This window comes from Lissotriton helveticus, chromosome 3_1 (assembly GCF_964261635.1).
Source record: "Lissotriton helveticus chromosome 3_1, aLisHel1.1, whole genome shotgun sequence".
Classification (NCBI taxonomy): domain Eukaryota; kingdom Metazoa; phylum Chordata; class Amphibia; order Caudata; family Salamandridae; genus Lissotriton; species Lissotriton helveticus.
Genome location: NC_136061.1, coordinates 1,047,879,879 through 1,047,897,362, shown reverse-complemented (window position 1 = coordinate 1,047,897,362; position 17,484 = coordinate 1,047,879,879). Strand labels below are relative to the sequence as shown.

Sequence of the window (17,484 nt, the reverse complement as noted above, 5' to 3'; positions counted from 1 at the left end):
AATGATGAGTGAATGGCGTCACTACCAGGGGGGAGGGTGGGGGTGGGATGGGGCAGTTGGTTGTCATGGTTTATGGGCTGTGGAGGGTCCGCGGGCTGCTTATTTGCACCGCTTGTATGGAACCTGGAGGTTTGGGGCCCAGCTTATTGCAGCTCTGGTTATCCTGGATGGCCTGGCCTACTGCTAGGCTTGTAGGCCACTGGTACTGTGGTCCTAATTACTATGTGGTCTCGCTCCTGGCCTGGATATGCTTGTAATATAGTCTGGGTCACTGCTGATGCATGCACAATGATTTGCCCTGTTCTGGAGTAATGTGCGGTTCCTCCGCAGCCCGATGTTTGTCTGTTTATTCTTTTTTTTTGCAAATCAAAATAAAAATTTTACAAAAAAAAAAAAAAAAATAATAAAACTCCAATGCCACACCCCAGGATTCGCAACGTTTAGCACTTAGACATATTTTCAAAGTATAGTTATGGAAATATGAATGGTGTCTCATTTTTTAGGCGCTTCATTTTTTACTTACAAGATAGTTCTTCATGTTTTCTTCCTTTCCTTTTTGATTCATTTCATGAAATTTACGCATTTCCAGCTCATGTAATCTGGTTAATCGTTGAATTTCAGCACCTTCTTTTCTATCCTGTTCTTTAAGGAGTTCTAGCTCATGCTGGTGTTCCTTTATCCTAACAGAGGCACAGAAATGTCTGATCTTTAATAAATGTTAAAACAGAAACATTTCCTAACAACAAATATTTTTTGCGCAGCAGGTCTTATCAGATTCTTATTTACTTATATCACTTCCAAAGTGACTCTGTATAACCAAGAGCGATCAACAATTCAATTGATGCTTTAGACCAGGTGAGTCATAATAGAAATCTATGTTGCACAAATCCTCAGGTTCCAGAACTATTGGCCAGCACTAGAGAAACAGATTCAGATATATTTAATTTTCAAAGCTACAACTCTATGAATTAGTCCTTTTTCCACTGTACCCTTTTTATGGTTTGTATTCTAAATGTTCCACTAATATCCCAATGAATAGTTGGTTCCGTAGTTCAGTTCATACCCATATCACAACTTTATTTGATTTTATGATTAGCCAACCCTTACCAATTCGGTCTTTTCATCATTCTTTCCATTGGCTTTATATATTTTCTTTATTTTTTTAATATATATCTTTCTACACATTCCTTTAGTGTGTTTTTAAATCTTTTAAATCCTGCTCACAATACATTTCAAATGTGTTTTTTATATGACGATTTTTTTATGTTGCGAATCAATAACCTTGTTTGATTTAGCATATCTGCATTCTTGTTCAATTATTTTTCACTCTTTTTTTACAATCTTCTTCCACGCCTGGAGTGTGCACTTGTATCAAGGTGATTTTTTTTTAGACAAAATGTTTATTATATATGGACAAAAAAAGTAACAAACTGGAAAGGAAAAACTAGAGAACAGGAATTGAGGGTACCATTACAATGGCCGCCATCGTAACGGTATGCGGGACCGTCTGCCAGGGGTGCGACAGTCCTGCACCTGCAATTAGGATGCCACCATGGCGGTGGCATCCCCCATTCCCAGCATTGTGGTGGGCGGTGCTCACAGCACTACCCACCATAATACTGGAAATGCACGTTGTGCATTGGCATGCACAAGGTGACAGGCACCGTGCGGTGCCTGCCACCTTGTCCATGCCAATGCAGGGGCGTACCATAGGTACCCTCCATGAACACCCCTACCCTTCAACATCCTGGGGGCCCGCTATGGGCCCCCAACAGCAAAAACCACATGCCTTTCGTGGTAAAGCTGCTCTCCGCCTGTATCCTGATATGGTTGGCGGTGTCTTACAGACACCACCACCATATTGTGGCAGTTTTCCGCCCGGTAGACATGTGTCGAACGGCAGAAAAGCGGCGATAGGTCTTATCGTCCGCCACAGACCCCCCAGTCATCCTAATGTGGCTGGGGGTCAATCATGGAAGGATGGCGGGCGGATCGCCCCCGCCATCTTAATAGGCCCTAAGGAAACGAAGGAATGAATGGGCAACAAGAATGTAGAAGATAAACGAGAGAAAACAAAAAGAGAATAATACAAAATAAAGAGCAATAAATCTATTCCAACCTGAATTAAGAAGTGATGAAATACAGGTATGGACGATCCGCCCGCCATCCTAATAGGCCCCAAAGAAAAAAGGAATGAATGGGCGTCAAGAAAGGAGAAGAGAAACGAGACAAAACAAAAAGAGAACAATACAAAATAAAGAGCAATAAATCTATTCCAACATAAATTAAGAAGTGATGAAATACAGGTATTGGAATAAGGCATCAACTTTTGCCCAGAGTCTCACCATGACTTGCCGAAAAATGAATTTTGATCTTATAAAGCACACTGTCACTCACAATAGAGAATCCCTGTGCTAGAAATTAAATCTGAGTAATCTGCTGACAAAGAGGGAATGATAGACCCTGACTAGATAAGGGAGTGGCAGAGAGCATCAGAGGCAAGTAAGAGTCAGGTCTTCAAGAGCTTTTTGAAAAGGGCTTCTGATTCAGTGAAATGCAAGTCGTTTCGAAGCTGATTCCATGCCTTAGATCATAGGACCGAGAAGGATTTACCGCCTCAGGTTTTTAGTCTGTAGAGGGATGTCTTGAGAAGATTTGCATGGGAGGATCTCAGAGTACTTGAGGTTGTGTGATGTCTTTATCTGGTAGTCAGGTATTTAGGTCCAGAGGCTCTGAAGACCGGCAGAAGGATTTTAAAGAGGATACTTTTGTGCACCGGTAACCAGTGTAGAGTTTGCAGAACAGCGGAGGCCGAACTCCATCTTGGGAGTTTTAGCACAAGTCTGGCTGCAGCGTGAAGCATCATCTGGAGTTTATGACGGGTAAGTTTCGATGCTCCTGCATCAAGTCTGGAAGTGATGAGAGTAAAAGCAACTGTTTTCCTGGCAGCTAATGAGACACATTCCTCCCACTGCAAGAACTTGGGGGCGGAACAAAAGGAAGGTGTAAAATTGTATTCCTAAATTTCTTGACACTTCTACCGTGGCGGGGGGGTGTGACAACAGCGTTCGGCCACAATTTAGTTGGGGAGAAGGAATTGGCATTGCCGAATAACAGGATCTCTGTTTTATCTATGTTGCAAGATGGTTTGATTACATCTACAGAATAACTTCTGTGAGACAGTTTCTTAAGTTTAGTTCTGACCAGTTTCTAAAGTTTAGTTTATCTGGGGAAAGAATTAGCTGTGCATCTTCGCATAAGATGTAGTGGTGATTCCACATAAAGCAATCAAGGAGATTAGGGGGCCATGTATATACTGAATAGTGCAGGGCTAAGTGATGAGCCCTGAAAAACACCGGATGCTGCTGATCTTTCTGCAGAGGAAAAAGGTCCAAATGTGACTGTTTGTCTATGGCCATTTAGGAAAGATTTGATCCAAGCTAGGGCTTTATGGGAAACACAAAAATCCTTGATTCCCTGTAGGAGTATGTCATGTGAAATGATGTCAAAAGCAGCAGAGAGATCAAGTAAAATCAACACCACATAATGTCCAGCATTCAGGGACCATTTTATGGTATCCAAAACTTTCAACAGTGCTAATTTGGTGAAATGTTTCGGGCGAAATTCAGATTGGTGAGGGTGTAGAGCATTGGAATTTTAAAGAAAGGATATTAATTGGGCGTTAGTGAATTTTTCAAGCATTTTGTTCAATGCAGGAAGTAGTGAAATGGGGTGGAGGTTAAATAGTGTGGAAGTGTCTGTAGGAGATTTGTTTTGCAAAGGTTTCATGACTGTTATTTTCCAGTCTGCAGGGGTGTCAACCATTGTTAGTGAGGTGTTTAGGATTTTATTAATATGAGGTTTGACAATGTCATCTACCTTGTGAGGAATGGCTGGGGGACAAGGGTCATTGGGGGAGCCAGATTTACAAGCGAGGATGGCCTGTCATGACTGTGACCAGGTCATCTTCTTAAAGAATACCAAGGTTGCGGTTCCTGCTTCAAGGAGATTATCCAATAAATCCTCATCAGAAGGGAGCGCAATGGTGGAGAAATCCCTTTGAATGGCCTGTATTTTTTATTTGAAAAAGAAAGAGGTCTGATCACATAGCGTTTGGGAGGGGTGATGTCCCTGGCCAGTGACTTTGGTTGAAGAAAAGATTTGGAAATACTAAAAATAGTTCTGGGATCAGACCGAGCCTCTTCAATCTGGGTGGATAAGTATGCTTGTTTTGCTGCCTTAATCTGGGCATGATGGAGTTTTTGCAGCTTCTTGAATATGAGCAGGTCCTCAGGGTTATATGCTTGCCTCCATTTGCTTTCTGATTGCTTACAAAGCAACCGTTGCTCTGCTACAGTTGGGTAGATCCATGGAGCTGAAGGGTGGGATTTGTGCTTCTTCGTAGAGGTTATGGGGATAGGCCATTGGCTGCTTTCGGTAATGCAATTGTTAAATAAAGTGAGATCTGCAGCTAGATGATGGGGTAGGAGCAGAGGTAGAAAGACATGAGATTAATTTGGGATCTAGCTCCTTCTTGCCCTATTCACGTAGGGAATTGGGGCCTGCAGCAGTAGTGGACAGAGGGGGATGTCTGGGTTAATCAGGGTTATAAGGGGGATAAGGTAGTGATCTGATCAAGACTGTTGAATAGGGGCTTCAACTACCAGGTTGGGGTTATTAGAGCACACCCCATCCAAGATGTGTCCTGGGGTGTGCGTGGGATAAGTTACTAACTAATTTAGGCTGAGAATATTTAGGGTGTCAATAAGATTAGATACAGCAGGATTATTGCTAATCTCGACGTGATAATTAAGGTCTACAAGAATGGTAAACCTAGTAAATTGAAGTAGGAGGGGAGCCAACACTTCTTCCAAAGAGGTTAGGAAGATAGATCCAGAGGCAGGAGGGCGACAGATTAGACTGCCTGCAAAGGATTGCATGGGTCTGACTTTAAAACAGAATCCTTGGCTCTCTGCTTTCTTCAGAGAATTAAGGTTTAAGGTGCAGCATTGGAATGGATCGCAGAAAATGATGGCCAAGCCGCCTTCGCGAGATCCATCTGTCTTGCCGTAGGATAGTATATCCTGATGGAAGCGCTGTGGCACTCTTTTGCATTGCACCATTCTTTAACCCACGATTCTGTAATGAAAAGGAAGTCAAAATTGAGATCCTCGATCAAGTCGGGGACCTCTTGTGCACGTCTAGGGAGCAAGCATTGATAAGTCTGCCAAATAATGATTTGTTATGGGGAATATGGGTTTGAATAGTAGCAAATGACTGTTGTCCTGGGAGTCCAAACTCGCTTTTACACATTATATAATATAGCGTACTCTTGAGACCGGATAGATCTAAAGTGTGGCCTCAGTGGGGCGTGAGATGCCTAAAGGGTTTCAGATAGTCTGGAGAAAGAGACACATCTGAGGTGATACGGACAGGGGGGCTGGTCGTGGTCTGGACAGCCACAGATGGACGCCGGTGTTGCATCCGCATTGTAGTGCGCACTTAAGGGCTACGAGCTCCAACAGGCTGCAGATTTGAAAGTCCTAAACCAATCAGAATGCACCCTCAAGCATCGATGAACAAATGACAATGCAGCAAAGTAAAAACATATCTGATTTAAAAAGGCCTCCAAAGTATTTTAAGTAATATGTCCCTCAAGATTTAGCAGTTCTGACAGCAAAATAGTGAAAAGTATGTGAGAAATATAAAATTGGTGAAGATTCATGCCATGCGATAAACAAAAGAAAAGTAAGAGATGCACAGAAATATATCTGGAGCGTGTTTGACAATTGGTAATTTGGAAATCTGGAGAACCTGATACAAATTGGAGATTTATGAAGAAACAAACCCATACATTTCAGTCACACAGATCTGTGGTTCTTAATCTCGCCTAATCAATTTCCACAATTTGATCCTCAAAGTAATACACAAAATACTGAAAAAGTGTACATGATACATAAACATACATGATTTATTATTTTAATTCACAAATAAAAAATATACAAAATGTAATTAAATGAGAAATTTGAAGCTTTTAGAATTTTTATTTTTATTTCTAAAAGACAAACCATATGCCAGACTCTTTCATGTTACTTTGTCTTTTTTACTCCAAACGCATCCTCTCTTTTTGTCAGCACATTCTAGCGATTCAGCTGAAGTCACCAACCATCCATACAACAGTTTGCTGTAATTGCACTGCTCCCATGAATCAAGCTAAGGATATCACCTTTATTTTTAGCCTCTAATTTCAAATGCCTTCAGATTGACAATGTTTTGAAAAATGTTCAGTTTTTCATTTTGCAGTTTTATGTGTATGTACTTTATGAATTTGCTAATATAAATTTTCTAGACAGTTGCGGACCCCTGAGTAGTCCTTGTGGCCTTCCAGGAGTTCACGTACCACTGGTTAAGCACCACCGACATAGATACAACTAATTGTTGAAGAAAATACCAATGTACCAACAGGGCTAAAGAGAAAATCCTGACTTTGTCTAACACTTTCAGCAGGAAATAATATTGATGTATTTCATATAGTTGGGGTAAAGACCTAAATCAGTTGAAAAAATAAGAAATCAAAAGAACAGGAAACTAACAAAATATAAAGAGAAGCCTTTACATCACTAAAAAATGGTGAAAAAATTGAAATTTAAGCTGCGGAGAAAGAAGCAAACATAGAGATTGTGAAAAAGTAATGCTATCAGGAAGAAGCAATGAGACAACTTGGTAACTATCTGAACAAAGGAGAATTAAAAGAAATTTCAACACAGAAAATCAAGGAATGGTTTGATGAGAAATAATGAATCTTCCTTGAGTCCTCTGTTATTTAATCTATATGTTAGACCACTGGCAGAGATAGTGGAAAACTGTGGCCTTGCAATTTTCTCATATGCAGATGATACACAAATTGTGATAGCTCTGTCATCAAAGGATATTCAGAATGTGATGGCCTTGCACTCCTGTCTTACCCAAGCTTCTTCATGGATGAATGTCAACTCTTTAAAGCTGAATGGAGACAAGAGAGAAATCTTGTTGGTGGGTAGCCCCTCTATCCCTTGGTGTTCTCACATGTGGCTGGTGATTATGGGTACCCTCCTAGCCCAGTGCCAGTTGTAAAGAACCTAGGTGTTCTGTCGAACGAAAAACTTATGATGAGTCAGCAGATTAGCAAGGTGGCAGCCACCTGCTTTGGCATACTGAAGTGGCTAAGGAAGAGCATGTACTGCCTCCCCTCTTCTGCCCAGAGAACTTTATTCCAGGCCCTTATTATTTCTAAGATGGACTACATAAATATTTTGCATTTGAGAGTAGCTAAACAGCTACTCAAGCGCCTATAGATCGTTCAAAATGTTGCAGCACGTCCCTTGTTTAGCCCCCCCAAATTGTCATCTACAGCCAGTTTGTTAACCCCATCCATGCTGCCGTCGGCCATTGGCCGACGGCAGCACTACCTCGCTGGTGCTGCCGTTGGCCAATGGCCGACGCGGCCCCACCCGTTTTGCGGAAGTGCCGCACTTCCGCAAAACGGGAGGCGCAGCCAACGGGTTAAAGACTCTTCATTGGCTACCTATTGAGCTTTGCGTGAATTTTAAAGCATTGTGCTATGTGCACAAGTGCTTAGCAAACACAGAACCTCTCTATTTTGGATCATTTGTTTCCTGGTACTCCCCTGTATGCCTGTTACGCTCCAACCAACTGAGGCCGACTGTAATACCCAGAATCAGGAAATTTCACCAAGGAGGCCAAGCGTTTTCTTACCTTGGACCTAGACTTTGGAACACTCTGTCTTCAACACTGAAAGAATGTGACTCATTCCCAATGTTCAGAAAACTTTTAAAAACTTGACTGTTCCCATTCTTAAACTTCTCCTAAATTATTCTTCTGCCAGTGATTACTTGTTGGAGTGACCTTTTACCGTATGAGCCTAGTGCTCTGAAACCTTATGTGGGTAGCCATGCACTTTACAAAATACGTATAATAATAATAAGAAACAATATCAAAGGAGGGACATCAGAATGCAGGATGTAAATGTACTGAAATTCCCAAGTCTGTAACACCAACCATATATTTTGTTCAAAAAGTGCATAAATCATTGGCCCCCCCTGCAGGAAGATGAATAATATTATCACCTGGATCATTATTTGAGGCTATGTCGATATACATAGATCTGGATTTAAGACCAATAGTAGAAGCTCTAAACTCTTATCTAAGGGACAGCTGTGATTTGGCAACTCCCCTACAGAACATATATGAATTACAAATGCATCACAATGGTTGTGATTTCATTACATACAATGATAGGTAGTATTTATAGCATGCAAATATTTATGGGAACAAAAGAACATTCCACATTTTTGCCACACTAAAATGTTGCTTGAAATTATGAATTAAAAAAAAATCTGCCTATATTTAACAGGAAAATGTACAATTTGAAGTTTATTTCTGAAGAGCGGCGTGCCTATCCACCAACTATGATGGCCAAACACTGAAGTGGCTCCCTAGGCGCGAGTGAATTATTCTTTGCAATCCACCAAAAAATCCATCTAGTACCCAACAATCAGATACCTGTAGAAAGCCTAGCTGCCCCTCACTGTCCACTCTATGGTTTCTGACTGATATCCGAACCGGGAGGGTGGAGAATGACAACTTCCATGTGCATTGCGTGGCACCCAAAATGCGGCCGGAGCTGCCAGAGGAAAAACTTCTGCTGTCATTGGTGACGATCTAATGGTGCCTTAGCCTTTTTCCTCTGCCAAGGTGGTGGCGATTAGAGGTGAGCCGGCGGAGACGGAGACTGCTCCCACTTTTTCCCTCTGAAACTGTGGGGCGTGGGCTTACATAACTCTGACTGGTTCCCATGTGCCAGAGGAGGGAATGATTGTGGTGGGACCCTGGAAAGGCAACTAGAGTGCCGGGAGGGTAGGCGGTGCGAGCCACACAGAGGCGCAGGTGGTCATGATGATGGCCCTGGGAGGGCGTGCCCCTCACCGTCACATGGTGTGGTGTCCTGACAACAACTCCCGCAACAAGAGCAAGGGGGAATCACTGCAGCAACTTGGTGATACACATTACACCCTCTACCTCTCCCAACCCCTGATACAGTTATCGCTGATAGAGACGGGGGCCCAGAGACAGAGGTTCCTGCCTGGGAGAGATAAGGGAGCCTGAATGGAGATATTCCTCTGATGAGATTCCTGGGCCTTCCCTAAATTTAAAACAAACCTGAAAACCACTTCCCAGCCACCAGTGTCTCTGGGCGAACATGCTCAGACTAAGAGGGTAAACAGAAACATGCGCCGGGAAACCCTTTGTGGGTAGCTATTGCGCTATATAAATTAAATGAATAAATGAATAAATATAAACACACTCCAGCTTGTGCAACAAAGCAGACATTTGGAAAACCTCACTGACCGCTGCGAAAGTGGAGCCATTGGGGTATCAGCAGCCACACGAAAGTGGCATAAAATCAGCGCACCCGGGGACATGGTCAGGAACACAAACCAACAACTTTGACAAGTACTTTGTAATAATGGCTACTCCTAGCAGGGTACCATGAGGGACAGATAGTAGTGATGATGAACAGTAGGTTCGACCCACGAGTGAACTCTCATTACGTGAAATAACGGCCATTATACAAGAACTCAGAGGCACGACTGAACCTAAACTAGATGCAATCCCAGTGGATGGTAACCGGTTGCAAGCAGCCTTTAGGAAAATCTATGAGAAAGTTACAGTGGCATAGTCACAAATAAATGAACTGCATTCAACAACAAAAAGACTAAAGGAATAAGAGCAAACTGTAACAAAGCAGAGCGCAATTATCACCACTAGGCTGGAATACCAAGTGGGGAGAGCCAGATGCAACAACATTTGTGTGGTTGGGGTCCCTGAGCGGGTGGAGGGGCCTAAAATTGATTTCTTCCTGGAAGACCCTATCCTAAACACTCTTATCCCAAAAGATGATCTACTTTTCAATTGAGAGGGTGCACAGGGCACTAGGTACCCTGCCGCAACCGGCTGCCTCTCCATGAACTAGAATTGCCAGGATATTTAACTACATAAATCGATATGCGATCCTCCAAGCAGCCCACACTCAAGGCGACCTCCATTTCGATTTTTTCCAGACTTCAACCTCCCAGTACAATGGCAAAGATGGAACTTTGAGGAAGTCAACAAAGAGCTTAGAGCCAAAGAGATCAAATACATAATCCGGCTAGACTATGAGTACTGGCGGAGGGCAAGACTTGACACTTTGCCTCCCCAGAGAAGGCATAGATCTGGGTGGAAGATTATGTGTTGCTTGCCAGAGGGGTGCTAAGTAACAAAGGGCTAAGCGCTCAAGTACCAACCCGGGGCTACGACGCTCTGCCTCCCTTGAAAGGCAGCAGAACCAAGACTCTCTCACAGACACCTGAGCATCTGACCCCTTGGGGTTTGTGATCTTGGAAAAGTGTGATAATATTGTGTGGGGTCAGTTGGGTTATTTCACAAAACTGCAGAACTGGTCTGGTTTGGAAACTACCCAGGAGGGTGCAGCAAGACTGAGGGGGGGGATCTCCTGTAAACAGCAGTTCTGTTCAAAAGAAACTCCGAAGACAGACTTTGAGTCTGCTGAGGACAAAGAAACCTGACACCTGGAACCACCACTGCACTCGTCACCTACGGCCCGAGTTCGAGAGTCCCAGCGAGGTCCCCAGCACTCCAGAATCAGAGTCCACAGTGGGTTGTCCCCTCCAGGACTCCTCGACGTTGCCTGAGGCCTCTGCACGGAGCCCACCCCACAACCGCGAGTGGCCCGGTAAGGTGAAATCCGGCCTCAAAAGACACCCCTGCATCCAGCCGTCCTGCGCCCGGAGAAAAGAACCCGAGGGGAACCTATGTCCCCAAGCCCTCCAACTTACCTGCTCAGCTGTTGGTTCCTCCCGGAAGTCTTCCTGAACCAAGCCTGCCACTAAAAATCAAAAACGAAAATCACCATTAAAAACAACAGGACAACCGATGCCAAAACAGCACCCTGCACCCAGCCGCCCCTGCTCTGCTGCCGGTGCACTTTGTGTGCTACACAAGATCCCTATTTGCCCTGAGCCTAACACCAGGAGCTTCGCTCCCACATCCTTGTGGCCTGCTTGCTAGCAGCCACCAAACAGAGGCCCCCCTATCCCCGATTGGATATTATTGGGCCTCAGCCCTCTGCACCCGGCCGCCCTCGTGCCGCTGGGGGTGCTTTGAGAGTGCATCCTCGACCCTGGGGGACACCTGAGTCTAATCCCAGAAACCCAACTCCCACAACAAAGTACTTCTCTCTGAACCGGTAACACATTTTTTGCCCATGAGTTAACATGGACTGTTTTTCTGTGAAAAAGTTTTTAAGTGTGGAGTTGGAAAATCTAAAATGGGCCTTTGCAGTGATCTTGAGAGTGCATAAAATCCTAAGGTCAGAGGCGGCTTCAGACTTTATTGTGTACCTTTGTGGAATGAAAGTGCCTCTAGAATCAAACACCATCTCAAGACAATTACACAAAAAGGTAGTAGAGTTCCCAACTTGGGAAAAACCTCACATCGAAAGAGAGCAAATATCCTGAGAATCCAGTCAGTGGCGTAATAAGTAAGCGGTTGCTGTATGTACAGCGGGGTACTAAGAAAGCTGTAATGTTTGTTCCGAGCGTTATCAAGCTCGTTTAATTTTGACGGTGAGCTGCTAATACAGAAGGACCTTACGTATTATGGTCGATTCGCCCACCGCTGTGTTACTTTTTGTTGCCACAATACAGGGCTTCGTTCTTAGGGGTTCTTCGCAAGCCCTTCACACTTTATTTTAGTACGTACTCGGGATCTGAGAATGGCTGATATTGGGAATTGTAGATAATATTAAGCTGTCCACTAGCATGGTTCTGGGACATTAATTACCTTGGATTACGTATCTTACTGAGGACCACACTCACTGCTCCCATATATTTTTTCAGCAGTGGGGCTGACTGACCCGATTTATAGCTCTAATATTGTGGTGACTTTTCATTGAGTTGATATCTACTCTTTGGTCTTATTTATTGGATTTTGGAACCATTAAGAACCAACTATTAGCCTTGACAAAAGTCATTGTACCAACCAAGTACAGACGAAACACGTGTTGGCTGTTCTTTATATTGGATTTATGTCGGAAGATTAATACGTTTTGTGGATTGCTCATCTTATCCTGTGGAACTTTGGAATGCCCTACATTATCTAAAGACTTTTGGAAATTGCTCATTGAATCATTATGAAAATTGGTCCTTATATATTGGGTTTTGCTTAGGACCTTTTACATTCGCAATGGGTGTGCTGTACTAGCTGACTTTCTTGTTAACCGTCTCAAGACATTTATATTTTTATTCAACAGATAGCTGGCAGCCATATACAATTCATGATCCAGGTATGTTTAATTTCTTTCTAAATGTCACAACTTTTGTTTTTTTATGATTGATTTCTAGTGTATCCTGCATTGTTAAGCATGAGAGAACATCTAAAAGCTGTTGCAATCCTATCAGGGTACTGCTCATAAAGAGCAAATCATCAGCATATAGGATGTGAGGGAGGCGCAATCCCCTAGATTTGGTGGAAGTGCATTCATAAGATTCAACTCTGTGGACAGAAATGAAATATAGATATTGAATAATAAAGCAACAAGGACACACGCTTGTTTCAGGCCAACTGAAGTGTAGATTTTCTGAGGAATCTTGGTACCATCTCCAAGTTTGAAACATAAGCAAGTTTTGTTGTAAAGATGTTGGATGGTTCTAATTATTTTAGTTGGAGTCCCAATAATATTGAGTTTCTCCCAAAGTAGATCTTGAGAAAACCTGTTGAAAGCTGCCTTAATATCAACTAAACATGTGGAAAGTGATGCTTTTTCAATCAAGGCCTTTTTAAATCAGAATGTTAAACCAGCCAGGCTTGAAGATATACCCTGACCTATGCAGAATCCTGTTTGGTTCCAAGGAATATGTGCCAAGTTGTCAACCCATTTTTGCAAATCTTGCAGTACTAGACTTGCGCAGTGCTTAGATCCAATGTCAAGTAGGGCTAGTAATCCATAATTTGCCGGGTCACCTCTATAGCCCCCTTTGCAAATTGGGTAGATTATAGATCTACGCCAAGAGTCTGGGAATGCCTAATAGAGGCTCACCCCTGTAAAAAGGAGACTGAATTTGTTTGCCCTTAACTTTGGGAAAGCTTTAAAAAGGGCAGAGGGTTGTCCATTTGGTACTGGGGCCCCATCTTATCTGCTCTTCCTTATGATAGTTTCTAATGGGTTTGTTTTTCGCTCAGCTAGCCCTAATTGCCCAATGAAGGTATCCATCCTGGTTTTGGCTATGGCCAATCTTGTGCTCTGAGAAGGCGCCCCACCTCGTTTACATCTATTCTTATGTGTGCCCTTTGAATCATCTGCTTTGTTATATGCATCTGGGTGAAAGAATTGGGTGATGCTGATGTGGTGATGGCGTCTTTGTCAAGGAGCCAGAGTCTTCATGAATACCTTTTTCAGTCAGTTTCTCTGACTTTATAGAGTATTGTTTTGCAAGTGATGTGCCCAGATCTCTTCGCTTATGTTTGCACAGTAGAATGCTGTTGGGTCCTTATTTAATTCATCAATTATTTTCCAAAAAGCTCTAGAATATCTGGTGTTGCATGTATGGACCAATTTGGCCCAGAACTTGTCGGAATGCTGTTTCTTAGCCAACCAGGCTGCAACCAGACTCTTGACGCAATCTCCTTACTTTTGAGGTCTCGCTTACACAGCTTGCATGCACTGCTTAGGAAAAGGATCTTTAGAAATCGCTTCAGTTTTGCAGTCAAAAACGTGCACGCATTGCATTGCTTTCAATGGCAATGCGTAAACGTTTGGTGATTTCTATTTGTAATTAACAGATGGTTCCTGCTCGCTGTAGGGTCTGCTTTCTATGGTTACCCCCACTTTTTGCTGTGTTTCACTGGTTTTTCGACTTTAGTCTGGCTGTGGCTCTGCTTTAGGACCACAGCCTAGCTGTTCTCTCTCTTAATTGATACCATGTACTTTAGGCACATACCAGATTGGTTACTGAGTTACCTTGTTAGCCCCTAGTATATGGTACCTTAGGTACCAAGGGCATAGGTACCCCAGAGGCCTACCAGGGGCTGGAGCATGCATTATGCCACCCCTGGGAAGTCTTCCAAAATGGCACCACAGGTCTGCACTTGCAGCCTGGGTAAGGTGGTGTAAGCACTCCTTACTTAGATATAGTATACCTATATCTACCTATATATATATATAGACACATAGTAACCTATAAGTCACTCCTATGGCAGGCCTTGACAATTCTGAAGGCAGAGTGTTTGGTGTTGTGTGAGAGGATGCCCTAGCATGAGCCGAGCCCCTCTGCAGCTTTCGGAAATCCCTCCTTTTAGCTGTTCTATGATCTAGCCATACCATATACTATTAAGCGCATTATAATCCTCGCGGTTAATGCTAACTTTGGTTTGGCTTTATCAAAGCATGTCGTGTTTGGTGTCAAACGCTTTGGAAAACTACCCCCGTGCCAGTTCTGGGGGCAGGGGTAGCATTCCACCCTTCTAGAGGGTGAAGACATGCACATACTGGTAAACCCGGTAGAAGTTAAACAGAGCCCCAGCATCACAAAATGGATGCTGCTGCCACAGACACAAGTCTGCCCTCCTTCTGCTGGACGGAACTCTGGCAGGGGAGGCCTGGACAATAGGTTTCCTGTCCAGGGAGGTGCTAGCACCTCCCCAGACAGGCTTTAGTGTATTGGGGCAGGGTGGGTTGCATTCAGTGAGTGCTTTTCAGACACTGCCTGGGGCACACTAGGTGCTCCATGCATTTTCCAGTTCAACCCAATTTCTGGGGCACTCAGCCCCAGCGCTGGCGCGAAACTGGACAAAGGGAAGGGGTGTAACCACCCCCTCCCCAGGCCCTCCCATAGGTGGGGCCATAGTTAGTCCATCCCCTAAACTTAGTATAAGTATAGGAACCCAGTCCCTAGGACTTTAGATTACCCTGGACGAAACTCTGAAGAAGAAATCTTGGACCTTCGACATTCCATATCGACTGGAAGAGGGAAGAAATCTCCTGTGGGGTCAAGGAGTGACCTCCCTGTTCAAACAGGCACCAAAGACGCATCTTGCCAGTCTGCATTTTTGAGGCTCCGGCCTGATCCCGAAGAATCTGCAACACAGGACACGGACTTCCAGACATCTCCGAGGCTGACACGAGTCCCCAGCAGAGCTGAGACCTGTAGCTATCACGAGAGACGTGAGACCGGAACTCCTGGACATCCTGCAATTTTGCAACTGCACCTACTTCCTCAAGTTTCCCAAAGTTGTGCATTGGGTATTTGAAGCCCCGGCCCGAGCACCTTTTGCACCGAAGTTCAGAGGCCTGCACTTCACGAGTGTCCCGTGAGTCCCCTTTCTTCACCGTAACTCGAGGTTCCTTTGCGATCCCTAGTCCGTTGGCTAGTGGGCCCCCAGGAAGGACATTCCTTTATTTATTGAGCTTTCCTGGCTGCTCCAGACGTGCTCTGACTCCCTTCCAAAGGGTGAGCCCCTCAGACCTTGCTGGTCTGCACCGCAACCAATCTTGTCATCTTGCGTGGGTTGCTGTTGCCAAGGCTTGTTGGGTCCAATCCGGATTCCGACGCAGCAGCACTCGACATCCTTCGTGGGACAGCTCGAATCCAGCTCCTGGTCGTCGTCAATGCCTCCTGGTCCTCATTGGCTGAAGAGTCAAGCTTCACCTACTTCACTTGAAAGCACCCGATATCGGCTGCCATCTTCCTGTTGCCGTCCTGGTCACTGGCTAGTGACCCAGACTCTGTCCCCTCTGCTTTCAGGTTCTTCACATCTCCGATCCACCCGGACACTTATCCTCTGGTCGCCTGCAGCACTTCTTTGCACCTCTCCATTAGAATCGACGACGAAACCCGACACCAAAAGACACCTATGCACCTGGCTTCCCTGGGTGAAGTAACACGAGTACTCCGGTGCTCCCGTGGGTCTTGACTCTCGAGGTGTCCTAGTCTAAATGGGTTCCATCGTAGTTCACTCCCAAGTGTCCTTAATCTTTAAAATTGTGTAACTTGCTTTTCTTCCATAGAAGTCAATGGTGATTCGCGGCTGTGTTTAGACACTGCACGCGTCCCTCGTGGGTCTCCTGCATCCCTACCCTGGGTGGTTCCTGGTTGCCCCAGCAGTTCTACAGGCCCTAGGCCTCACTTCTATCCCTCACGTGGTTCTTATACCATTTTTTTTAATATATGGTTTGTGAGGCCCCGAGGGCAAAACGTATCCTGTGCTGGTTTACTGTGTGCTATTTAAGTCCTTGTATTGTACTTTTGCCTCTAGCCTCATAAAGAGACTAGAGGGGCTGTGTTTAGAATAAATACATATATATTTGATATATACCTTGTGTAGTGTACTTTCATTTGATCATTCAAGAGATAATAGACTGGTAAAACAAGCTGCTTTACAGTCCTTTGAAGACTTAGCCTGAAGGCTACTCTCCACAGCTACCACTAGTATAGCTTTCTATAAGGGTGACTTTAAACCTACCATCAATAAGGGTCGTTTGGACTGGTGCAAGGTGCCCACTAGAATAGTGGACATCATATGCCAGGCCAACTTCTCACACTGGCTCCCGCAAGGAAAACAGGTGCAGGTCCCCTCCTCTCTCCCCTCCCCCTGCTGCCTGTCGTCAAACCTTTTTTCTTTTTTTTTTACTTTGAGCACGAGGTGCGCACTTTCACAGCCGTGAGGCCACGTCGCTTTCACGCGTGTTACATATTCCCCTGCTTCTCGTTTAGACTTCTTGGGCGGTAAGCTTCATATACAGAACAAAGCCCTTGACTTATCTGTTGTGCAGAGGGTAACGCAGCAACACACCAACAGGTAACAAAGCGCACGTTCCCAAACCCTGGCCATGCTGAAACCGATCAATGTATATTTCAAAGATAAGAAAGAGACTGTCTTTAGCTGTTCCGAAAAGGGTCTCCTGGCATGCGCTGCATAGGAAAAAGACCTTTAGAAATCGCTTCAGTTTTGCAGTCAAAAACGTGCACGCATTGCATTGCTTTCAATGGCAATGCATGCACGGTTGGCGATTCCCTTGCGGGAGCGAGCTTTCAAACCATCTGTTTGTAATTAACAGATGGTTCTTGCTCGCTCCCGCAAGGGAAACAGGTGCAGGCCACCTTCTCCCTCCTCTCCCCCTGCTGCCTGTCGTCAAACTTTTTTCTATTTTTCTACTTTGAGCGCGAGGCATGCACTTTCACGGCCGTGAGGCCACGTTGCTTTCACGGCCGCGCTTGTTACATATTCCCCTGCTTCTCGTTTAGACTTCTTGAGTGGTAAGCTTCATATACAGAACAAAGCCCCATGACTTACCTGATGCGCAGAGGGTAGCGCAGCAACAGGCGAACAGGTAACAAGTCGCACGTTCCAAAACCCAGGCCATGC

At 44.5% G+C, this 17,484-nt stretch overlaps 1 protein-coding gene across 1 annotated transcript in view; it reads right to left on the bottom strand.

The window, feature by feature from the left end:
• CFAP210 (cilia and flagella associated protein 210) overlaps window positions 1-17,484 on the bottom strand; it is a 212,544-nt gene that overhangs the window by 113,355 nt on the left and 81,705 nt on the right. The window contains exon 5 of the mRNA XM_078681606.1: window positions 524-680. Coding sequence (XP_078537732.1) covers window positions 524-680 — 157 coding nt within the window. The remainder of the gene's footprint in view (window positions 1-523; window positions 681-17,484) is intronic.